At 42.8% G+C, this 25,740-nt stretch overlaps 1 protein-coding gene across 12 annotated transcripts in view; it reads left to right on the forward strand.

The window, feature by feature from the left end:
* The window catches only part of sulf2b (sulfatase 2b), a 65,250-nt gene that overhangs the window by 36,681 nt on the left and 2,829 nt on the right, over positions 1 to 25,740 (forward strand). For 6 of the 12 annotated variants that reach the window (XM_051071504.1, XM_018689665.2, XM_018689666.2 and 3 more), the window contains 21 exons: positions 6,071 to 6,298; positions 6,394 to 6,514; positions 7,015 to 7,133; positions 7,285 to 7,436; positions 8,220 to 8,389; positions 11,547 to 11,697; positions 11,804 to 11,903; positions 12,535 to 12,610; positions 13,186 to 13,314; positions 17,554 to 17,610; positions 18,149 to 18,278; positions 20,252 to 20,495; positions 21,182 to 21,371; positions 22,107 to 22,203; positions 22,266 to 22,378; positions 22,472 to 22,531; positions 23,161 to 23,330; positions 23,489 to 23,631; positions 23,744 to 23,867; positions 24,598 to 24,634; positions 24,829 to 24,885. In XM_051071504.1, coding sequence (XP_050927461.1) covers positions 6,139 to 6,298; positions 6,394 to 6,514; positions 7,015 to 7,133; positions 7,285 to 7,436; positions 8,220 to 8,389; positions 11,547 to 11,697; positions 11,804 to 11,903; positions 12,535 to 12,610; positions 13,186 to 13,314; positions 17,554 to 17,610; positions 18,149 to 18,278; positions 20,252 to 20,495; positions 21,182 to 21,371; positions 22,107 to 22,203; positions 22,266 to 22,378; positions 22,472 to 22,531; positions 23,161 to 23,330; positions 23,489 to 23,631; positions 23,744 to 23,867; positions 24,598 to 24,634; positions 24,829 to 24,885 — 2,600 coding nt within the window. In that variant the 5' untranslated portion in view covers positions 6,071 to 6,138. The remainder of the gene's footprint in view (positions 1 to 6,070; positions 6,299 to 6,393; positions 6,515 to 7,014; positions 7,134 to 7,284; positions 7,437 to 8,219; positions 8,390 to 11,546; positions 11,698 to 11,803; positions 11,904 to 12,534; positions 12,611 to 13,185; positions 13,315 to 17,553; positions 17,611 to 18,148; positions 18,279 to 20,251; positions 20,496 to 21,181; positions 21,372 to 22,106; positions 22,204 to 22,265; positions 22,379 to 22,471; positions 22,532 to 23,160; positions 23,331 to 23,488; positions 23,632 to 23,743; positions 23,868 to 24,597; positions 24,635 to 24,828; positions 24,886 to 25,740) is intronic. The other 6 variants (XM_018689670.2, XM_018689672.2, XM_018689673.2 and 3 more) reach the window with 6 other exon arrangements.

A 25,740-nucleotide genomic window follows, 5' to 3' on the forward strand; every position in this document is an offset into this window, starting at 1 on the left:
CTGAGGCTCCTTTCCTGAACGTTTAGAGACCTGGACCAGCTCTGATCATGGCTGACACTCAGAGTCAGTTTGGAAACTTCCATCTGACCGCAGCCTGTGTCTCTCTGTCAGCCCTGTGATGGACTGCTGACCTGTCCAGGGTGTACCCACCTCTCTCCAGCTGCAGCTCCCCCACAGCCCTCAGGGATAACTGATTATGGATCGATGTTTTGCTTTAGGCTTTTTAATTACCTTCATATTCTCCGTGAGCTTTGTCACTGCTGCAGCTCCGACCGCTGAATCAGCAGCAAACCTACGGTTATTAACGTCGGCATCGGCCTCCACCTGCCTCCTCCACCTTCACCCAGCGTCTGATCATCAGAGACGATCGTCTGCGATGCTGATTAAAAATGTACGACTGTGACTGGTAAATACCTGCTGACATGTTTATTGATAACAGTCAGGAAATATCAGCTGACGCATTGATCAAAGAGAAGTACAAAATATTGGCAAACGTATTGATCTTTCTGTTGGTGACATACATGATGTACTGTACGTCCAGACCACAGAGCCAGACTAATGGGCTAATCTGTTACCACGGCAACCGCCTCAGTTTTAATTCTGTGTCTAACTGGCTACTTTTCAGAGGTGTGGCAGGAAGCAATGAGCTGACCTCTGACCTCTCACCCTGCCACCGTGACCTTTCACCTCATCACTGGGAGACATTTAATTTCCCTGCTGGTCCCTCTGCATGTAAAAAAGCACTAATGAATATGGAACAGCAGGTCTGCATTACCGCTGTATCTCTTTATTGACATTCACCACATTTCATATCGAGTCACTCGGCGGCCAGCTGCATCCGCGCCAAAGGCCCACCCACAGCTCATGAATATTAATGAGCAGATAGATGTGATCGAGGAGAGGGAGCCAGAGAGGGCGCATCAGGATGACAGACGACAGGATTTATGATCCCCGGGGCTTTCAGAGCTCTTGTTCGCAGTTCAGGAGAGCGTGACTGCACGTGTCCAAACGCATAATGTAGTATGATAATATAGGATGATACACAAAAGTATGTGGACGCCTTAAAATTCCAGGCCACTCTGCTCTTCTGGTTTTATTATTTCCATCAGATGTTGAACCTGCTGCAGGTTCAGTCATCAGTCCAACACTGATGCTGGTGATCAGGTCTGGCTCACAGTCCAGTTCATCCCAAAGGTGCTGGACCAAGACTGAGGTCAGGACTCGGTGCAGAACAGTCAAGTTCTTCAACTCCAGACTGGGAAGACATCTCTTTATGAACGTGGCTTTGTGCAGCTTTCCATCCAAATCTAGAGCAAAAATTGGCAAAAGAAAAATGCAAATGAATGCACGTTTCCATCCACTGCTGTTATGCAAATTTTGGTTCATCAACATAAACAGTTGGTGACATTAAACCACTGCAGAAGAAGAAGACGCCACAGGATGAGGTCATTAGAAGAGCTTCAGTCAAAACTCAGATAATGAAAAACAAATCTCCTCATCGCTCCTCAGAGAGCTGATGTTTTCATCAGTGAAGTCACTGCTGCTGTGTCCGTTGCACTTTACTTTCTATCAATACAGCAACTTTTCCACCTCAGCAGCATCATATTATCATAGTTCAAGATTTTTACTGTGTTTTCTTCTCAGATGTTTTTAGGCACAATTTGAATGGAAACACGTGTTGTTCTGAAACAGGAAGATCAGCAGAGTTTTAAACCACTGCACCTCCTCACAGTCGTTTTGTTCTCTGAGAACTTCCCTCCACAATTTAACTTTAACTCCCTGGGATCAGAGTCACACTGACTGCAGCTCAGCAGCTCGTGTTTTGTAGCTGTGATTGGAAGTGGGTGATATAACCTCAAAATAATATCACGATGTCTCAGGATAATTTGCAGTGATGATAATTAAGATGATATGAAGTGCTGGTATTATCAGCTGCAGCTGTGATAATTTAGCTGCCTTGCTTATTTCTTTTTTTTTTTTTTTTTTTACAATTCTGTGTAATGGAAATGAACAAATCTTGACCCATCCATCAGGATAGAGGCGTCCACATACTTTTGGCCACATAGTGTGTGTAAAGTTTTGTGTTCATGGTCGTTTTCTTCTGCCTATAAAAAAGCTGTTTTTATGTCAAAATGCTTGAAAAGGCCACAGTTGTACCTTAAGTCTCTCAGCTTTCCCTTAAATTAAAACCTTAAATGGCCCTTAAACATGTCTGTTGACCTCAGACGTCAAATGTAGAGGTTCATCTATAGAAGACAGACTGTGGATCTTATTTCTGCTCAGGTTAGAATTTAAGGGAACTGTATTATATATTCTTCAGCTCTCCTGTTCCCCGGTCTTTCTGTGTGTGCTCTTTGTATGTTTACTGTTGAACTGCAGACTCCTCAGGCTGAGGTGAGGATATAATATTTCAGCGTTCTCAGAGGAAAGCTCTGAATATCAAATAAAACAAACTATCTGGAATCAAGAGCAGCAGCTTTATTTTCAGGCTGGACTCCATGAATATCAAATGAAAAGAAAGTATCAGGATTCAAAACAGCTGCTTTATTTTCAGCAGCTTGAAATCACAGCACTGAAAACGCTCTCACCTCCAACCAGTGAACCAAAACCTCTTAAATGTATTAGTTTAACTCAAAGCTCCCTCTGCAGAACAGACCAGAAAATAATATGAAATGCTCCCAGGACTGTTAAAGAGGCGACGTGTGTTTGAGGTTGTAAAGATGCGGCGGCTGAGCCTGTGGTTGTCTGGTCTGATGAGATTGTAACGACTGCAGCTCATCTGTCTGTTAAAGTAAATATTCCAGCTCAAATATATCTCAGCCAACACTCAGGACATTTGATAATATTAGTGCTTGGTGAATTGCCAGCTCAGACACTTGGGTTCTTTTCATTTCCTTTTTCCTTTTTTTCCAGGTAGATAATTTTGGAGGCTACGGTGGAAATGATTAATGAGGGGTGGTGCTGTAGCAGGGAGAATAGTGGAGCTAATTACCCAGGGTCCGGACACAGAGAGGGGCCCTGTAGAAGCCTGACAGAAAAAAATGGTTGTTTTTAGTTGCATTATTACCATTTTAAACAAATGACGTCATCAGTAAATTCTTATGACTGCCTGAAGTGATGCTTCGATTTTTATCTGGGTGTAAAACAACATCGGAGCCTCTCGTCATAACATTACAGAAATATTCCCATATACCACTGAAAGTCACACAGTAACACAGACACACTAACAGATGGAGGCAGTGGTATTCCAGCAGCTCCTGGTTAAATCCCTGTTTTTGTCAGTGGAGTCTGGTAGAGATATATAGAGATGTTTCTGGTTAAACTAAAGGATCTTCCTCTTTAATAAAAAGCTCTGACTCTGTAGGAATCCTCTCATCATGCTGTCTGACACTGAGAAGAACAATCTGAGTCTGTCAGTGACAAAAACAAGAACTTTAGTGGACGGACTCTGATGCTGACAAATGCACTGTTTTTTGGCGGTGGCTGGGTTCGCTGTTTTCAGATTCCAAAGATTTTTGTCCCATCAATCATTTACACCTAAAAATATGAAGAAATAAGGCCCAGGTTCAGAAACACCAGAGTTATATTTTATGCTGTCTGAATTTTAAAACGTTGTTTTTCTGAACATCACTCAGTCGGCAAACAACAAAACTGCTCCACAGCCAAGCTCCAATACAGCCTGAAACAGACTGGAAAAATCATTATTTCACAGTCGAGGCTTAATCTGCCCAAATCTTATAAATGCAGGTTAATGATTACAGCTGGATTTCAGAAATTCAGTCACATGGGGATTCATTTGTAAATCACATTAAATTCAAGTCCGCCGTAAAGAAAAAACGTCCTTTAGCCTTGTGAGTGTTAATCAGTAATCAGTCACATTGTGCTGTAAATGAGTTTGATGCTCAGGTTGTGGAGCTGCTGATCTCTTTCTTTTTCTTGATGATGAGACAAACGTTAAAGAGCTGAATGTGGATTTGGACCGTGACCCAGACTGAGACAGAAGAATAATCCTGTAGGTTGAGTCGGGGGTTAGTCTGGTCTCAGGTCAGTTTCATAATGAGGCTGTGTGACATAATATAAACATGGTGAACTGGATTACTGTTGGGTTAAAACACAGTGCAGGGTCACCGCAGGACAGAACACATGTTGGGCTGAGCGGAGCCAACAGCTGGATCGCTCTGCTCCATCCAGATGTTGGTTCATCGTCTGATTCCTTAGTTAAAGAATGCTGTAGTGTTGGGTCAGGATCGCTGTGGTACTGAGGAAAACTGAAAAACCTGATGAGTCTCAGGCAGGTTCTGCAGTCGTAAGGCAGATTTCTAAGCAGTTTTATGAACATTTACTCACAGCAGACACTGGACAGAACAATGTCTTCAGAAAGAATAAATGATACTGAATCCTGGAGAAATCCTGGTATCTAATCTCCTCAGGCTTGATCGTCCTCAGAACCTTTTTAACTTTAACATTCAAATGAAGTCAGTGAAGCCTGTTTCCACTGTACAATAACAGCAAGTCTCGCCAGTAGAAACCTCTCAGATATTTTGGTCCATTAGTCAAATAACTGAGGAAATGTATAAGCGTGGCAGTAACTACACACAGTATGCCTCTGATACTGTGAATGGTGTTTTATATTATCTGATTGGAGGTAATGAATAAGCTCTTTTCTCCCTGCACTTTATTTTCTCTTGTATTTTGAGGTCATTTGTCATCGTCGACTGTTTTTAATGCAAAATTCCCTCGCTGTGTTTTCTTGCTGAGCCATGGTGCAGGGATACATCTTCACAGTGTGTCCTTCCTTATAGACACAACACCAGCAATATCTGCATTTCTCCACTCGTTTATCCAGGTTTTTCTTTTCAATTTGTCACCTGTGTGGATCTATAACCCTTTAAAGGTCAGACCAGTCTGATGTAGGTTTGAATCAACTTTCACTGCGTTCATTTTATTTAAATGTCAGTTCAAGTCAAGTCAGTTTTCATTTATATAGCACCAAATCACAACAGACATCATCTCGAGGTCCAGATCGCAGACTTTATATTATGATATTTACAGAGACCCAACAGTTCCCTCCATGAGCAGCACTAGGCGACAGTGGAGAGGACAAACAGAACTCAGTGAAGAGAACATGGCCGAATACAGATTCCACATAGAGATGTAAGTAATATTGTAATAGTAATGACAGTAATAACAATAAGACTAATACATTTTAAATGGAAGAACAGCCGTCGAGCAGGATCGTGGGAGCAGCAGGAGGCTTGACTTCACCGATGAGAAATGTTGTATTTACTGTCCTTTAATGTGACACCAGCAGAGTTGGAGCATCACTGCTGGGTGGAGGTTGTGTGGTGCTGATGTGAGTCCACTCACAGAGAAACAGGGACCAGGAGGAGGAGGGAGACCAGCCTCTCTCTCCTCCTCCCAGCTGGTTGTGTGTAATCTCAGTCTATTAACAGCTGGAGTCACCAGACCACTTTAACATGAGAGCTCCACACACACACACACACACACACACACATACCTCATCTGTGTGTGAACCTCCTCTGTTTTGATTATTGGCTAATTTGCATGACACACCCTGCTGTGGGCTCACACACACACACACACACACACACACACACACACACACACACACATATTCCTGCTGTGTTCTGTGTCAGTGTGACTGATAGGATTTTGGTGTTTTATTATCAGCAAAACAAAAGACTGCTGCTGCTGCTGGTGTGTGTGTGTGTGTGTGTGTGTGTGTGTGTGTGTGTGTGTGTGTGTGTGTGTGTGTGTGTGTGTGTGTGTTGCCTCCGGTCACGTTCTCCCACAATTATTTGGACCAAAATTCCTGCAGTGTTTTTATTTTGTCTTGGACGTTCTCCTCAACATGGCCGCAGCGCGTCACGTACCGCCGCCTCATTTCACCCAAACACTCCTGCAATAAGAATAAGAATGATGATAATAATAACACCGTGTTTGCTTCAGTAGCAGCAGGACGTCAGGAATAGGAAGTGGTGTGGAACTGAGACGGACGGGGGGAGGAAGTGTCGACTGTTAAACTGGACTCTGTCTGTTTCTGTCCCAGGCTCTGAGGCTCCACAGGGGAAGCAGTTGATTGGTTGATCTTGTGGGGAGGTCAGGTGGTCAAAGGCCATGGCGGCCCGGCTCCTCCTCTTCCTGTTCGTCTCGGCGACGCTCAGCCACGCTCACTTCCAGTCCGCCCAGCGCCTGAAGCCCCGCCTCCAGAGAGACAGACGCAACATCCGGCCCAACATCATCCTGATCCTGACCGACGACCAGGACCTGGAGCTGGGTAACAGCTGTTATCAGTGCTGGTCTGTGATTGGTCAGAGTCTGAGGGCAGGGTTTGGTTACGTGCAGACTCTGACAGTCTCTCTCTCTCTGTAGGCTCGATGCAGGCCATGAACAAGACTCGCCGCATCATGGAGGAGGGTGGGACTTCTTTCTCCAACGCCTTCGTGACCACGCCCATGTGCTGTCCGTCACGTTCGAGCATGCTCACTGGGAAGTAAGTCCCTGCAGACTCCAATGAAAGACACAAACCAGGGGATAAAAATGAAGATATCTCAGCTTCCAAAGAATCATTTGTGACAGTTCATTTTGAATCTGTCTCTTGTGTCTCTTGAGTTTAGAAGTTTAAAGCTTTAAAATACCCAGCAGAGCAGATCTACAGACATCAGACCACATCTAAAGCTGAGAGGTCCCTAGAGTCCAAGTTTAGTCCAAGCTCAGCCTGCGACAGCGAGGACGATTCCCACAGACATATATATATATATATCATCCAAACTGACTGGATGTCGTCTGTGGGCTCAGATGCAGGAGTGTGGCTGTAGTGAGGAGTGAGGAATGACCAGAGCATCTCTTATACCTCTGTTTATCTGGTGGGGCTACAAGGTTAGCACTGAGGCTGGAATAATGTGTGAACACTCCCAGGTCAGAAAAACTGTGATCTGCTGAGGTCTGTGAACGCATCATGTAACAGTCAAAATGTCTGCCTGTGTTCTCCAGGTACGTCCACAACCACAACACCTACACCAACAACGAGAACTGTTCCTCGTTGTCATGGCAACGGCAGCACGAGCCGCGGACCTTCGGGGTCTACCTCAACAACACTGGATACAGGACAGGTAAGAGCACACACACACACACACTCACACACACACACACTCCCACACACAGAGGCTAAAGGCTTTTATTAAATCTGTGATTGACCAGGATATAAAGCTCCTCCCTCCCTCCCTCCCTCTGTGTGTGTGTGTGTGTGTGTGTGTGTGTCAGCCTTCTTTGGGAAGTACCTGAACGAGTATAACGGCTCGTACGTCCCCGCCGGGTGGAGGGAGTGGCTCGGCTTGGTGAAGAACAGCCGCTTCTACAACTACACAATGAGTCGCAACGGAGTCCGAGAGAAACACGGAGCTCAGTACCCACAGGCAGGGACACACACACACACACACACACACACACACACACACACACACACACACACAGTCTGTCAGCCTCTCCTCCTCTGTCACTCACAGCATCGTCTGATCTCATTAATCAGAGCAGCTGGAGCTCCTGTATTTTCCTGGACTCATTGGTCTGTATCGATCTGCTCTGTCAGAGGGTTCAGACTGGATTCACTGACCAACAACAAAATCAACTTCACATCCAGCTTTCAACCAACTGCAGCACTTAAAACGAGTGGTTTTGTCGCGAGTAACGACTGCATGTGCTGCCAGTGATTCCTGTCTGAGGATACTGTCAGAAAACATGCAGCACACTAATATTTCAAATATAGAGTTAAACATTAAAAATGTCCTGGTTGATGTTTAGTCAGTTTAAACCTTTGTTTCTCTGATTTTTACACTGAAATAAAACAGAGGGAAATACAGAAGATTAAATAAATGTTCAAGGTCTGTTTGGGAGAGATGATGGTTAACAAGAAAAAAGGAATTGATTTGAAATAAAGGCTGTTTGTTGGACTGTGTGTGTGTATCTGATTGGCTCTGATGAAAAGACTGTGTGTTATATAAACCAGCACTGGAGTTAATTCACTGGAAAAGTTTTAATTGAACTGTTTTATTGATAATTATCTTTCCAGGAAACTTCTCCGAAATTCTCAAGAATTAATTTGAAAATCATAAAAGTGAACTCTTCAGTTAATGGATGAAATAACCTGCAACATTAATAACAACATACAATAATATTTCCCTGTGTTTGTGTGTTACCAGGACTACCTGACCGACCTGATCACAGCCGAGTCCATCCGGTATTTCCGATCCTCTAAGCGGGTTTATCCCCACAGGCCGGTTCTGATGGTCCTGAGCCACGCGGCTCCGCACGGACCTGAAGACTCAGCACCGCAGTACAGCACCGCCTTCCCCAACGCATCGCAGCACATGTAGGCCCACACACACACTCACACACACACACAGACAATAAGCCTAAGCCTCACTGTAATCCAGCTGAACAATAGAACAGCTCTGTTCTGCTCTGCAGGATAAATCCCAAAGCAACACGACTAAAACCACACAATCCCCCCTAATATCTGTGTGTGTGTGTGTGTGTGTGTGTGTGTTAATGAATATGAATACATTGGGTTTTATTTTATTTCTTCATCAGTTATTTCTCATTGAACCTGACTTTGTTAAAACGCAGGCAGCAGAGTTAAAGTCCAGCTCTGCAGCTTTGAGGCTTTGAGGCTCTGCAGCTCTGAATCCTGTCTGATTGTTGAGGCGCTGACAGATGGGTCAGACAGAGACGTCACCGCGGTGACAGGTATTCTTTTACCTCCCAGTCGAATGTTTTTCATCCAGCAGATGCCTGAGGAAACGTCGGCTGGACTCCTGCTGTCAGGAGACCATTTAAATCCCATTTAAAGCTCACCAGGCTTTTTGTGAAGGTTTGTCTATTTCTGTAACAAAAACGCTGCTGGAAATACTCAGAACAGACAGTAATCCTTTTCCTCTGAACAGAATAATGAAACAAAGTCAGGGATGGTCTCGGTGAATATAAAGCCGAGGCACCGGCGTGATCAGCGTTTGACAGCTTTAACACAATATTTCCACTGAAATAAGTCAGAGGTTTAATAAAGTGAAGTCTCAACTGGAAACAGAAGGTTCAAAATATTAAGAACAGATTCAGAACCAGGCACGCGGTTCATGGTTTCATCTTTAATTCTTAGATGAGATTTTGAGTGAACAGAGCAAACGTTCAGTTTAGGAATCAGGGGCTCGAAGTTTTAAGTTTCTACTTCAAGTTCTTTCATTCTACTTCTGGTTTAATTTCACCTTAGCCGAGGGACTCACCTGTTCACCTGTTATTGTCTCACAAAGTTGGCCGGTATAAAAAAAAATGGCAGAGGAAAAGAAGAGAAGAAAAGCAGACTGTTGTGAATATAATAAAAGGAATGACGCACTGAAAGATAAATCAGGTCCAAAAACAACATCTTACAGAAAACACCAAATGTGGGAGTAAAGAGATTCATCCCAGCTGAAGTCTCTGAGGTCTTTAACTGACTTTAAGTGATTCATCAAGTGTAAGGCCAGGAGCATTTTAAGGAAACCTTAACTCAGACTTATATTTGAAGGTGTTTTGTGCGACTGGGTTCTGCTTCGTGGAGGAACGTGACTGTTCATCATTTCACAGAGACTTAGTTTTAACCCCGACGACATCAGAACAAATCAATTCCAGATGAAATGTTGGATTTCTGTTTCTGCGTCTCCCTGAAGTAATAAAACAAGAGGAGTTTTACTTCAGTTCTGTAAATAAAAAGAAAAGAGGACTCGTTCTCTTCCTCTGCTCTGAAACAGGTTCAGGTTTCCTCTGGAATAAAAAGACAAACCTTTGGAACTGTGAAGGATTGAAATTCTGTTTCACATCAAAGTGTTCATGGAAAAAAGTATCAAGCCAAGACGAGTTTCTTCATCTTTACAGAATTGGTTTAAAGTGATTTGATGATGCATTTGCAGGTGTTTCTGACTTTGGTTTGTGAAGCACCCTTCAGTAGATCCTTATTTCTGTTCAGGATCAATATGTGTCTGTAGAGTTTTCTGTATTTTAAAGTCTCCTCTCAGGACAGAGCTTATGGATGCTGTAACACTGGTTCATGTCATACAGCTGTCCCTGTCAGAGATGAGTTCAAAAATTCACGCTCAGATTTCACAGTCGATGTGAACACACTCTGGATTTGTTCCCATGATTTTGTTCATCTCCTCCCTCTGTGTGTGTGTTTGGAAACACTCCTGGAAGGTCGTGTGGTGGACTTGAACCCAGGACCTCGTCGCTGTGAGGTGACAGTGTAACCACTGCTGCACCGGCCCGCCGCCCTACATTCACTCCCTCGGCCATATGTAGCCTGTTTACATGTTTTTACTCTGTGGGAGCGGAGCGGGGCTCTGTGTGTCGGCTGTTAAACTGTCAGACTGAATAAAGGTTTCTGGACTGACGCTGCCGCGAGTGAAGCACGTGCAGATGTTTCCAGCGGTTCGGTTCAGGAGGAGGCAGAGCTGCAGAGTCGAGCTCTGAGCGACGTTTAAGGTTATTTCTGTCCCGACGCAGAAATTTAATTATGTAGCTGCCGAGCAGAGAGGAGGAGAGAGGAGAGGAGTAGATGAGTTGGCTGATGGGAGTCATTCATTATCCACACAGAACACACTGTAGGAACATCCTCTACTGCTAACACAGTGGGAGGAGTGCGTGCAATTAATGAACAGGAGCATCTGCTGTCATTACTCCACACACAGCTTGATGTGTCCTGCTGCCTCCAAACACATGCTATTATACTGAACACACGCACTGCAGTTATTTCCAACATCACTGTAAGTGCTCACACTCAGACCAACCAGAGATGAAACCAGTAATTATTCCCATCATTGATTCCCTTGATCACTTTCTCCCATTAACTCATTAACTGGTGAAAAAATCTGTTCACATTTTCCAGGATGACGTCTGTTAGTTCGACCAGCAGAGAGAAATGTGAACAGATTCTCACATTTCAGAACTCAGTTATCAAAAGTGTCACTGATTATTTTTCAGCTCATAATTCAGACCAAACCTCAGAAAGCAGGTCTGAGCTGTGAGGAGTGGCCTCAGGTAGAATCACAGATCACCACCTGTCCACCAACAGGGAACAGGAGTTCTGAACCATTTGGAGCGTGTTAAGCAAACATTACTCGGCTCTGGAATAGCAGGTTATCATGTGTGAACTGTTGTACAGGGTGGAAGCTGGGTCAGCAGCTCAGACAGAGAAAACTCCATCACAACATGTTCACTGACGCTGAACCTGTGATTAGTTCAGTTACATGTTATTCAGTCCTTCTGTTACTGGGTGCAGTTCTACGTAGAACTCGTAAAGGAAAATGACGGACAGATGGAACAATTGGCTGGAGGACGTGAACAGGCTGCTCTGTTGTATTTCTATCACTGAGTATCTGTCCTGATGATAAAAGTCTCAAAAACAGTCAGGATAGATGATGTTGATGATGTTTTACCTTCTCTCCACATTTAACGCCTCTGTCCCCGTGTCTTTGTCCCTGTCTCCCCTCCCATCTCCCCAGCACTCCCAGTTATAATTATGCTCCAAACCCAGACAAGCACTGGATCATGCGTTACACGGGTCCCATGAAGCCCATCCACATGGAGTTCACCAACATGCTGCAGAGGAAACGGCTGCAGACGCTGCTGTCTGTGGACGACAGCGTGGAGAAGGTAGAGAACACGCCTTCATCTCATAGAGTCGGCTACACAACAAAATATCATGACTGAACAAACAGTTAGAAGTGTCCATCTTTGTGTGTGTGTGTGTGTGTGTCAGCTGTATAACATGCTGGTGGAGACGGGCGAGTTGGAGAACACCTACATCATCTACACGTCTGATCACGGCTACCACATCGGACAGTTTGGCCTCGTCAAAGGTGAGAAACGAGAAAACAAAAGAATCAGAGGAACGACGTCTCCTGTTCAGAGACAACACAACATCAACCTGTCTACTGTCAAACAAAAGAACAGGTCCCTCCATAATACTTTCAAAAAAAAGTTAGAAACAATTATTTTTCCACCTCACTCACACAAAAAGGCAAACAGATATTGTTGTTGGTAATTATTCATTAATGTTTACAGCTTGTAATATTCACAGACTGTGAGTCACTGCAGCTCTAACACTTACAAACAGGAAATTTCTGATGTTTCAGAAACGTCAAACTCTGGTTTGTGCTGTTTGCCGTCAGCAGCTCATCAACGTCCTCTGTCAGTGTTTCTCCTTGTTTCCTGACAGAGTGTAAGCGAACATTAACACCCCCCCATCTTTAACTGTGTCTTTTTATTGTTTCTGTTTCTTGTCTTTTTATGTGTACTGTTCATCTTTTGCTCATCACGTATGAAATAAAACGTGGTATATGTCCACACTTTATTATTAATAATGATGATATTCTCTGGAACCTTCCGTCTTTTGTTGTAGCCGTCAATGAGAACAGATCTGGGCATTAATGACGGCTGCTGACAAACATCCACTCTGTGTTAACAGTGTGTGTGTGTGTGTGTCTGCAGGTAAATCCATGCCGTACGAGTTTGACATCAGGGTCCCGTTCTACGTCAGAGGACCTAACGTGGAGCAAGGCAGCATGTGAGCACACAAACAGCCACTTCACAAACACCCCATTAATGAAAAATCTGATCAACAACAGTGTGATTGTGTGTGTTTATTCCTGGTAAAGTAGATTACCACAGTCAGAGCTGTTCCACGAGGTGATCATGAGTTCACAGAGAGAGCTGTGGTGCATTTCCTTCCACGCTGCACACATTCTCCAAATATTAAATATTTAACCCAGTTTTCACAATAAATGTCAGAACAAACCTGCTGCCAAAAACCAGCTCTCCACACACATACTCCCAACCTGAAACTCTCCATTCGCTGCACATTTATCTGCTCTTTTTGCTTTAAATTTTCATTAATTCACTTTAAACTGTTTACTTTACTGTACATCACATGTATTTTTTATATGATTTTATTCTGGTGTTTTACTTTGGCAACAAATACAAATTTCACACTGATAAAACTCAAGTAACAGGAGCCAGAGGCAAAGAGAGAACTGCTGGAAAATAATGAATCCTGAGGAAAACAGTAGAGTTGTAGATATACAGTCTGAGTTTATTGTTTATGTTTCTCTCTCTGTGTGTGTGTGTGTGTGTGTGTGTCAGTAACCCTCACATGGTCCTGAACATCGATCTGGCTCCAACCATCCTGGACATCGCCGGTCTCGACACTCCTCCGGACATGGATGGGAAGTCGATACTGACTCTGCTGGACACTGACAAACCTGTCAACAGGTACACACACACACACACACACACACAGAGAGAGTATAGTTCATAGTTCATTTTTAAACAACAGGTCTTTGATTTCAGAAGTTTTGTCTGTTTTCTTTGGTTTATTTCTCTCGTCAGTCTCCAGCTGGAGAAAAATGAGTGATTGTCTTTTCAGAAAAACTGACAGTCAGTCGTTACAGCGAGCGCCTCGAAACGACATCTGTTTACTTTCTAGGGACAAAGACGTCTCACAGTCAGAGGAAATATAACAGGAGCAAAGAAGGAAGTCAGGTGACATTATTAAAGCTCCACAGAGTCCACAGAGGGAGGTGTTTGAGGTGGATAGAAGGGCCCAACAAAACGTTGGACTGTTTGTTTCCTGTTTCCTTTGGCGAGTCAGCGTTGTTTCTTTTAACCATGACGACAAAGTTCTTCTAACCGCAACAAGATCCTTATTTTAACTAACCATACTCTAAAGGAGCTGTTTGTAAGTCTTTGCTATTGCTACATAGCTAACATTAGCATTAACAGCTGTTTGCTTACTGGTCTAGAAGAAACGTTGCGAGTTCAGCATCAAACTTCATTCCTTTACTCTCCAAGAGTTGTTCCAGTGGTGGAGAGCAACAGCAGTGTTTGCGATAGTGAGCTACTGTAGCGCCCAGTCTGCCTTTAGTCCAACACGAGAGGATGAAGATGCCCGGAGGACGTATTCTGACCTCTTGTCTCATAAACGCAGTAATGGCTGAAGCATAATACAGATGAATTTTTCATCTGTGATGTATAACAGTTTAAGGAAGCATCAATAAATGATACCCTGCTGATAGAGGCATCAGAAAGATAGAAATCACCTGTGTCGCTGTGGAGGACTTGTCTGAAATGAGAAAGGGTCGTCTACAGAGTTACATGCTAATGTTCAGTAGGTAACATTTCCTTTAAGTTCTTTCTGCAGCTCGCCTGTGTGGTGAAACATGTTGTTTCTAGAACGTTCTGTGATGGTTCTAAGAAACTTCACTGTGCTTTAAAGTCCAGATAAAAGTAAAATCAATATTTACTTTGTGGTACGTGAGTAGATTTTACAGTTAATGTTATATTACTTTTACCTCTGATAATGTGGGATAATGGCTCATTAAATCCTCTTCAGTAGAGGATGGAGTGTTTCCTCCGAGACAGAGCGAACAGAGTGATGTGATAAGCAGCTTGTTGAAGACAAAGGTCAGAGGAGAAAACAGGAACACCACCAGTGTGTGAAGCATCAGTCCTGCAGAGTGTCAGAGGAGCAGCAGGGCGTCTCTCAGCTGTAACGACCTCATTTAAACACCTGGGTGCGCCGCAGCTCAGAAATACAAAGAGCCATCTGCTTCGCCTGAAGGGAAATAAATTTTCTATTAATATTTATTCTGATCAAAGTATCAACAAAGGCAGAGGTAGAGGTCAGGAAGTCAGAGCAAACAGGATAACAATTATACGGACTGTCAAACCCCGAACCTCTGCCAAGAGATTTTTCACACCAGGTCACACGTCTGTTTAAATGAAACGAAATATTTGGGAGGTGTAGGAACCAGTGGGCTTGGAGCTGAGGAGGGAAGGCAGAGAGTGTCGGACTAACACACGATTGGTTTGATCATCAGATCAAGTTACAGTTAAATATTTCATCTGCTCCTCTCACTGTTTCTTCTATTTTTCTTCTACTCGTCAACTCGCTGTAACTGTAAACACTGTAAACAACTGAGCAATGATTTGGTCTGATCTGGACTGAGACCACCTTTGGTCCGGATGGAGCTCTGACAGACCTTTCACACCTGCAGCCAGCATCAAAAAATCTCTCTGTCACCTAGAACTTGATGATGTTCACAGTTCATTTTTTCTTGACTTTGGAAGAATTTGTAACAAAAAACTCACAGTGAGTACAGTTAGAGTGGTTTTTTTTTTTGTTTGTTTGTTTGTTTGTGTTGTCAAATTCATGTATTGATGTTTAAATCAAGACTAAAATGTCAGTTTAGTGTTCAAGCTTTCATAAACTAAACTTAGACTAAAATGTTGGTTTTCTTTGACTAAGACGAGACTGAGGTGAGTTTTTACCTGAATCCACGTGGACGTTTGATCTCAGGACTAAGACTGAAATTAAAAATAGCAGCTGAAAAAAAATGGACAATCTTAGTTTCTCCAGATTCTCCAAATATGGAATTAAAAAAAATAATTTCTCACACCAGACACTAACATCTGTGCAGATAATTGCTACCTAACTTTGACAGAATAATAATTACAGAAACTGTGACTGACTACATCTGTTAACAGCTTTTTTCCACAACAAAGATGTGATTTCACAGACTTTATGAGAAAAAGTGACTAAATTGTCAAATATTGATTAGAAAAGTGGGATGCTGATGTTTCTAGGAAAACAAAAGTTTACATGTTGATCACGGTGTTCCAGCTCCTTTGTCCTTTAGAGTACGTTATGATCCAGGCGTCTCATTGGGCTCAAGCAGAAACTCTACAGAGCCACATCTCTTTCTTTAAACTGCAAACCAACTTTTAGTCGGTGTACACTCAGTTCTTCACTGTCCTGAAGTCTGTGTCAGGAGGATTCCTGCATCCCAGCTGTTTGTGAATCGACTCTATACGTTCTCTCAAGTGTAGCGAGGGACTGAGCAGCATCTGTTCCCATTTTCTGAAGTAGAGAGGAATCCATGTTCGTGGGGAACAGAGAAAAGAAGCTGAAAGACTGATTACACTGAGCCAAGGTTTATTCAAAATAAGAACCAGGACTGTGCAGAGTCTTCCTGTTCAGACAAACCTGAGGATCAGATCTGGACTGAAGAGTTCTGGTGTACCAGGACAGTCTGGACTGTGGAAGTCTGGATCTGAGTTTATTAAAGCTGGAATCAGAACAGGGTCATGTTGTTCTGTGGCAGCTAACAAGTTTAGCTGTGCACATGATTAAACATTCTTGGACTGTTTGAGAGGGAGCTCAGACTCTTAACCTTCTGCAGCCAGAACAAACCACTTGTGTCTTTTCAACAGGAGAAATGTAGAAGTCCAGAGTGCTGAACGTCTTTTCTGTTGTTTGGAGAAATTAGGAAATAGGTACAAAGTAAGCGATTGATAGAAAAGTGGACGGACTCTGACATGGACACTTGTCTGTTGGATTACACTGCAGCAGCTGTTGGTGGTGGCTTGGTGCAGCGTTCTGGATCAATACTGCACTCCAAATATTCTTGTCCTGATCAATCATTTACACCCAAAAACATGGAATGTTCCAAGATTAACCTAAAGACCAGGGCAACACAGGCTGAAATATTCAGAGAGAAATTAAATGCACATTTTGTTCCACCTTCTTAAGACGGCTGTAACATGTTTATCATCTCATATACAGCTGCAGTTATTAGTTAGTTGATTAGCAAAATACTAATCAGCAACTATTGTGGTAATACATTCCAATTTGTTTTGGTTCTGGACTGCAAACCAAACATGAAGATGTGACCTTGGACTTGACGAGCTCATCAGGTGCTTAAAGAATTTCATTTTAATAAAACACAACACAGCAAAAAAAACCCAGCAGCCACTCATAATGAACAGTCCAGTGACAGTGGCTCCTCAGAACAATTCTGTGTGTGGGTGAAAAGATTAATGAGATTTTACAGTAAATACCTCCTTTATTTCACTGTGAGTGAAGCTGTTTGTTGCACTCAGTAACTTCAGCTCTGTTTTTCTTTCCATGCCAGATTTCAAATACAGTTTATTCTGCAGATCAATATAGAAAAAGAGGAGGACGACTGGAAAAAGTCCTGCAGTTGTTTCCACTGTGGTGGCTGCTGTTCTTTTAGCTGCGGCAGGAAAATCAAAATATTATTCCTAAAAGTTAAAGCTACAAACATCCCAGAATAGAAACCAGATGGAGACAGCCATTTAATGAGGGAGCAGGGTGCGTTATGAATATAATATAAATGTGTGTAATTTTTGATTTGAACTGAAGTGAACCCTGTACATGTGGCAGCAAGAGGAGCCACAACCAGAACTTAAATTATTCATCTAACTCCAGTTAATTGTGTGAAATTACATCAACGCAGCAGATTTAGAAACTTAAAAACTGCTTCACTAAACAGCTCCTTTTCCTGTTGTGTTCCTGGGCCTGGTTTTTAAAAAGAAAAAAGGTAAAAATACAGAGAGGAAGGATGGAGGGTGGAGGTGATGACAGTGTTGGTCAGTGAACTCCTGCAGGAATAGTCACCAAACTCACTCTGCTGTTTTCTTCTTCTCCAGGTTCCAAGTAAACAAGAAGCCGAAGGTGTGGAGAGACTCGTTCCTGGTGGAGAGAGGGTAAATACCCACTACTGCTACTGACACAGATTACAACCTTCCACAGCCAGTAATGTAATATGTTAGCTCAGAGCTAAATGAAATGACCAGTTGGAAGCTTAGTGGTGGAGACGTTGACGTCATGTGACCGTGGTGTAGTTGGTTTATAGCCTAACATTAGCTTCTTACTTCAAACATCAGAACAGTGGAGTTCATCTGTGAAGATGATCTGATCAACTAAACCTGAAGGATCAGAAACTTTAGCTGCTCACTGTTTATTTTCTGGAATAATCCAAAACACTATGAAAAAAAATCCCATTGGCTTTTTGTGGAGGAACCAGGCTGATGCTAACTTCAGGTTGGACTACAGAAACACATCAACACTGTTAGCACTTAACACAAAGTACAGCTGAGGCTGATAGGAACATTGTTAGTTTGTCACACATCTGTCATAAATCAAATTAAAACATTGAGGATAATCAACATTAACACAGTTCATCCTGAGGAAAAAAATTAGAAACAGAAGTTTCTGACTCGTCTGTGTTTGGTCTGTTACCAGGAAGCTGCTCCACCAGCGTGTCGAGGGAAAGGAAGTGTCACAGGAGGAGAACTTCCTGCCCAAACACCAACGAGTAAAAGACCTTTGTCAGAGAGCCGAGTATCAGACGCCCTGTCAGCAGATAGGACAGGTACGATAACACGCGCCCACTACTTTACTCCCAGTCCCTTCTGATCCTACTACTCCAGGTCCTATCCTGATCCCATTACTTAACTCCAGTGAAGTACTCCAGTTACTTGGCTCTCGGTTACATTACTTCACCCCTTATCTTACTTTCAGTTACGTCTGATCCTATCACTTTATTCCTGAATCTCCTCCTCGATCATTTTGCTTAATTCCTAATCCTATTATTACTTTAATCCTGAAATCATTAGTTATTATTCATTCTTTACCTCCACTCTCCTTTCAGATGGTAAAACTGACTGAATGTAGCTGAATTTTTTTTCTCCAGATTTATGTTTCTACAGAGCGATACTCAGTAAAGAGCTTTTTTGGAGAAAATGTAGGAAAACTGAAAACTGGCTACTGCTGTAGTAAACAAACAGAGACTTAAAAGAAACAGAGTAGAACATTAGAGACTCCTGTCAGAGAGATGAAAACCAGATGTCATCTCCACAAAGCAGACAGATACAATAACAGCAGTAATGACCAGAGAGAGCAGAACACAATGGACTGAGCGCTGCAGAATCAAAGAGAACAGACGTGAAGAGAATCTGGATGGAGACGCACAACAGAAACTTTCTATCAGACGTTTAGAGAGCGGTGTCACTGTGTGTGTGTGTGTGTGTGTGTGTGTGTGTGTGTGTGTGTGTGTGTGTGTGTGTGTTTGTTCATGCTTGTTTGAGGTTAATTACACTTGTCGAAAAATCCCTTTCGCCAGTTGATTAGTCTCTTAGCAACAGTGTCTGTTGGCTGCTGGATCGCTCTGATAAACAGCCTGTAGAAAACTGTGTGTGTGTGTGTGTAATTAACAATCCAGGCTTTTTGTCACTCTTTAATAACTGTGAGATAAGTGCAGCAGTAGAAATTCATTCAGCTCCTGTTAGTGAACAGCTGCAGAGTGATAATACAACTGATGCTGGGAGCCGCAGAAAAACTGAGGATGCTCTGATTGTGGTGAACTCATGTGTGTTTGTTTCAGCAACACAACATCTGTAACTTCACAGAGTTTAAGCTAACTATTCATCTGAGCTTTACCATCAGATATTAACCTCGGTCATGATTTTGACTTCACACAATTAAATGAACATGATCGACTGTGATATTGACGTTTTAAACTCCACTCATAGAGAACTCTGCTGCATCTCAAATCAAGCGCTCCCTAAACTAACAGCCAACCACCACCGAGAGTGACAGTGAAACTCAAAAGTCTGGAGCTGAACATGAAGAGCTAGTCCCTTGAAACAGATAAAGAGGTGATGTTGAGCAAGAAAAAACGACACGCAAAGACTGCATGAAGCTCATGTCTGTGCAGCAAAGCAACACAATTAACCAAAACAAAAACCACAAACTGCAGTAGGATAAATGCATGAAGCAAAGTAAAAAACAAGCTGCTAATTTGACCTCATTGAATCCCTGTCATCGTCCAGCATCAACTCAAATAAAACAACATTTTATTTATATTTTGCCTCCAGGAGATAAGAATTAGAAAAGTACAGGACTGCAAGATGATGAACCATCTGCAGATTTGTTCCTTACATCCTGTGTATTTTCTTCTAATAATGTGTTAACACCACAGCTGAACTGAAAGCTGCCGTTTCAACATGAACAGTGAGTGAAAGACACAGCTGCAGCTGAAAATGTGAGATTTACTTACATCACTGGAGTAACAGCCTGCGAAGGTCAGACTCTACATAAGATACCAACATACACACACACAAACATCTGCTCTGAAAATCCTGGAATCCAGCTGATTTGTGTTACTGGGAAAAGGGAGGAGAATTTGGAAACAATTCCCAGAAAATACCAGGATTACGATCCCTGAATTAAAACCTTTCTGTTTCTCTGTGTTTCTGACTGTCCAGTGCACTGCAGAGGGAGAACCATTAATGTCACCTTTTTATCTCACAAGTCATGAATACTCTATTTTATCTGTGTGTGCAGAAGTGGCAGTGTGTGGAGGACGCCACAGGTAAACTGCGACTCTTCAAGTGTAAAAACGAAGGAGGCGGGGCAAAGAACTTCCAGAGGGGTGTGGCCAGCAATCAGCGTCCAATCAGCATCAAGTCTCAGCTGTACAACCGCAACTCAGACGCCTGTGACTGCGACTTACGTGACCTCCGACCTCTGAACCTGCGACCCTCCATGATGAGGCCGTTCAACAAGAAGCCTTTCCTCTCCAAGAAGAGTGAGTGTTAATGGTTGTGTCCAGCAGGGGGCAGTAACTGAAAATGTAACTGACATTTTTCAAAACAGAATCAAATCAAATCAGATCAAATTTTTGTTTTCCTTTCATATCATAATAAGATGTTTTTCATGCTGTGACATATTTTTAAATGATTGTTTTAACCAGAAACTTTTCTTAACATGTTAAGATGGTATGTTATTGCAACAAGAAGTGTTCTCCAAAAACAAACGGTCCAACAGGTTACAGTGAGGTTTGTCATGTTTTGATGACAAGAAAAGTTTTTTGTTAAAACTCAATAATTTGATTTGTAGTAAAAATGAGAGAGAACTGTCATAATGTGATTTCCTCGTCCAGGTGAGAAGTGTATCCTCTGTTCTAAAAGGAACCTGTTTAAAAACAGTGGTATCAATCAGCTCCCCTGGTTTACTGCTGTGATGCTGCCCTCTAGTGTCTGAAGTCAGAACTACATCACCTCAGCACTGATGGAGATGTGGAGAAATCTGAGGCTCTGTCTCAGTGAGGAAACTTTTCTCACTCCCAGAGAAAGTGAAACAGCAGCAGACACGAGACGGACGAGTGTTCATTGTGTTGATCAGTGGTGACAGTGTGTTGCTGCTGAACTAAAGTCTGTTCAGTTGTGATAGAAAATCCTTTTATAACAACTTTTGTGTTTGTTTGTGTCCCAGAATTCAAAGCCCTGAAGAGTTACCCCAGAAACCGTTTCACCCGCTCTGTGTCCATGGCATCCCTGATGAACAGTTACCCCGGTAACCACAGCCTGACAGGCGGCTCTGACGACTCGGAGGACGAGTTCAGCGGGATGGGAGGTGCTCCCAGTGTCGTGGCCCCGCCCAACTCCATCAAAGTCACACACAGGTGAGTCACTCAGTTTGATACTGACTTTTCATTCTGTTTCAACACTGTCAAAGATAAAACATGGAATAGTGGTCTCAGGGTCCTGGTGGACCACATCGTCTCCTGGTCCAGGTCCAGCCAAGGACCTTTGTTGTATGTCATAAAATACAGACATTAAATGAGGTGTGAACCTCCTCAGAGTCACAGAGAGAAAATACAAAGGACCTTTCATCAGCCCTGATGTTAGTTACCAGTTGTATTCAGAATGTTTTTTGTGTCAACAAAGTATATGTGCTTACTTGCAGCTGCATAATTGTGATTTATTGTGGATAAAAGTGTCTGCTACATGCAAGAATTCTGATAACAAGAAAAGTCAAAAAAGAAACTCTTAGAGTGACTCTTCATCTGGATCAGAAAATAAAAACGTCTCAAAGCTGCTGCTGTTACTTTAACTCAGTTGCTCAGCTGCACAAACATGTCATCGTTTGTACGCTTCCTCTTTCCTAATTAAAATCTGTGATGTGAACTAATCGTTGAATAAAGGCTGATGAATCACGACTACATGTGAATCGTCAGATGGAAATGAGACAGCTCACGTTGCTGAAGCTGCTGTGTAAATCACTGTGAATAATCAAACATACACCTCTGTTTTATAAACTCACACACTCGGGGGGAAAGTGTAAATTATTCTGGAGCTTTAACTTGTTTCTCAGGTCTGGTGTTTTTATGTAAATCTGTGTCATCGTTTTCCTGCAGATGTTCCATCCTGTCTAACGCCACAGTCAAGTGTGACACAGGAGTGTATCAGTCTCTGCAGGCCTGGAAGGATCACAAGCTGCACATAGACCACGAGGTAACACAACCACCGACCGACCGTCTGACTGTCTGTCTGACTGTCTGTCTGTCTGACTGAAGCTTCTTTCTTTCTCTCAGATTGAGACTCTACAGACGAAGATAAAGAACCTGAGAGAGGTCAGAGGTCACCTGAAGAAGGCCCGCCCCCTGGAGTGTGACTGTAATAAATACCTGTGAGTTAAACACACACACACACACCACAGTCCTATACCTCAGTACATTTATACCAGGTGTTACACCTGACGTGATGTTGGTTTGTTTTTCAGGTATAAGTCCAAACTGAAGAACAAGCTGAGGTACAGAGGAGGCAGTCTGCACCCGTTCAGGTGACACTGAAATGTTACTCTATACAAACTGTATACAAACAAATGGAGCAGCAGACAGTGAACACAGCTGACTGGTCAGAGAAAGTTTAATACTTTTTATTGTCGACATTGAAGCAGTCCTCTTTGTATTTGTTGGTTTCTATATTTCTGTGCTGTAAGTGTACATTTACACAGTTTCTGCACTTTGTATCTGTGGTTTTGAAACGTGTTTCAACTATTTAATAACTTGTACTTCACTCATTTAATATTGAACTTCTGTTGGTTTTTAAAAATGTGATTAAAACTGAAGCAACAGAAGTTTAGGTATTTATTCAGCCATGATCACAGGTGCCTTAAATGGAGCCGCACAAGTTTTTAAAAAGAGTTATTGTCAAATATATACTTTAAATAGAAAACTAAAGGGGACCCACAACAGAAGCTTGAGGAACTCCACAACACACAGGAGAATGGAAATTATATATATTTATTATAAACTGAGTTTGAAAAGAAAAAACATTCCCTGTGCTGTTTCCTCCACTGTCACATCACTTACAGGAAACAGAAGACAAAAAACAGAATTTGCTTTCACTTTGCGTGTACTTATAATTTGTTTTGTGTGTGTGTGTGTGTGTGTGTGTGTGTGTGTGCAGGAAGGGCGGGGCTCGGGACAAGAAGGCGTGGCTTCTGAAGGAGCAGAAGAGGAGGAAGAAGATGAGGAAGATGATCAAGAGGCTCAGGAACAACGACACGTGTTCGATGCCCGGACTCACCTGCTTCACACACGACAACCAACACTGGCACACTGCCCCCTACTGGACACGTACGACATGCACACACACACACATACACACACACTGATCTAGATGGCTGATATTAGTACTAATAATACGTTTAATATTCTGTTTTGTCAATACTCTGCAGTATGATATCAAGGTGTACATGTGTTTTTGTGTGTGTTTGTGTTTGTGTGTGTTATAGTGGGTCCGTTCTGTGCGTGCACCAGCGCCAACAACAACACATACTGGTGTCTGAGGACCATCAATGAGACCCACAACTTCCTGTTCTGTGAGTTTGCCACCGGCTTCCTGGAATACTTCGACCTCAACACTGACCCGTACCAGGTACACACACACACACACACACACACACACACACACATACACACACACACAGTAAAATAAAAGCGCTGTGTTTTGATGCTCTCCTCCTCCACCTCTCTCTCGCTCTCTCCAGCTGATAAACGCCGTCAGCTCTTTAGATCGGACGGTTCTCAATCAGCTCCACGTTCAGCTGATGGAGCTCAGAGGCTGCAGGGGACACAAGCAGTGTAATCCTCGCACACGCTCAGTGGAGCTGGGTACGGCACACACACACACACACACACACACACACACTCTGACAGTCCATACACTTAATTAATCACTGTAACATCATTCCTCTGGTTTCCCATGATTCAGAATCAGTGATTGATTTGCAGTTATATATTTCCACCCCTAGATGTCACTGAAGGATATTTCAGCCCTGAACTGTCCCTCAAGGTGGACAGAGCGTTTCTCTGTGTCCTATTACTGTGTCCACATCCTCGGACATCCACAATTAACCTTTTAAAATACACCGATGGGCAGCTCTGGCACCAGATTTGTGGCTCTGGCTCGAGGCCCAGCTACAGACCTTATGTTCCAGTTTTATACCAAAAATATTACATTTCTACCATGTTTCCTCTCTATCTTTGGTTCATTACGTCGTCTTCTCATTCTGACGTTTTGGTCATAATATTTAAAGAGTTAACTTTCAGAAGAAACCAGGATTATGACTGGGAACAAAGCAGTTTAACAACAGCAAGTGTTTTATTTTGCATATTTTATTCTCAACTTTTATGTCGACTGGGCCTGTCCTCTTCCTAGATTAGGAAAAAAAACACTGGTAATGGTGCGTTCAGGGTCCCCTCATCAGCTCATAAAGTTGGAAAATGATTATGGGAGTAAGTTGTATTTTGCAGGAGTCACTGGTATCCTCAGATGGACCAATGACAAACAAACTGATCACCAGTGGCCTCTGCTCACTAACCAATCAGAGTGTCTCTTCAGCAGGAGAACGGCAACATGGCAGCTTTGATGACTACAGGTACACACACATGCACACACATCTGCACACGTTCACACATGTTATGTTTTCCTGCTCTGAATGCTGCATGATTTCCTGACGGAGCTGAGGGCTGCTGGTGGTGGAGCAAAGAGAGTGTGTGTGTGTGTGTGTGTGTGTGTGTGTGTGTGTGTGTGTGTGTGTGTAACACAGTGTGTGTGTGTTTGTTGCATCAGGGTGTTTGAGAGGAGGAAGTGGCCGAGAGTCAAGAAACCTTCATCATCTCGAACCCTGTGAGTCTTCTGCTTGTCCTCCTCTTGGTAGATCATCCAGCCTGCATGCTGATTAATACTGCGCCTGTCTGTCTCAGCACAGTCATCAATCATTATTATTATCTTTAGATTTTTGTTTCTGTGAAGTAAAACTCTAATAAATGGCATCAAACATCAACTTTAGCTTCTGATGATAAAAACAAGACCTCCAGACCTTACAGCTGAACTGGACCTGAAACCTACTGCATCACCTACACTCATTCCCTCTGACCGGTTCCATTTCACTCATTTATTATGTGATGTCAAATGTCATTTAGTTGGAGATTTCTCTGCTCGAGTGTCACGTGTTGTTAGAAAGAGAAGAGCAGAACTCTTAACCACTGAGTTGATCAACAGACAGGGAGTGTTCCTTTTTCTGCAAAAGAAAAACTTGCAGCAGAAAGATACTGCAGCCACAGAAAGATCAGGTTTAATAGATCAGGTTTAATAGATCAGGTTTAATAGATCAGGTTCAATAGATCAGGTTTAATAGATCAGGTTCAATAGATCAGGTTTAATAGATCAGGTTTAATAGATCAGGTTCAATAGATCAGGTTTAATAGATCAGGTTTAATAGATCAGGTTCAATAGATCAGGTTTAATAGATCAGGTTTACAGGATCCTCCATATTTCACTGCTCGTCTCTGCTGCCTGCATGTGCCTTAGTTTACTGTCTGTCTGCTAACACCAGTCTAACTGCTGTAACTCATGTTCAGATAAACACACACACACACACACACACACACACACACACATACTCACACACTTTACTTGGTACAAAAGTTAACATCAGTCACTATGTTGTGTGTGTGTGTGTGTGTGTGTGTGTGTGTCCAG

The sequence above is a fragment of the Lates calcarifer genome, linkage group LG6 (assembly GCF_001640805.2).
Source record: "Lates calcarifer isolate ASB-BC8 linkage group LG6, TLL_Latcal_v3, whole genome shotgun sequence".
Taxonomy (NCBI): Eukaryota; Metazoa; Chordata; class Actinopteri; family Centropomidae; genus Lates; species Lates calcarifer.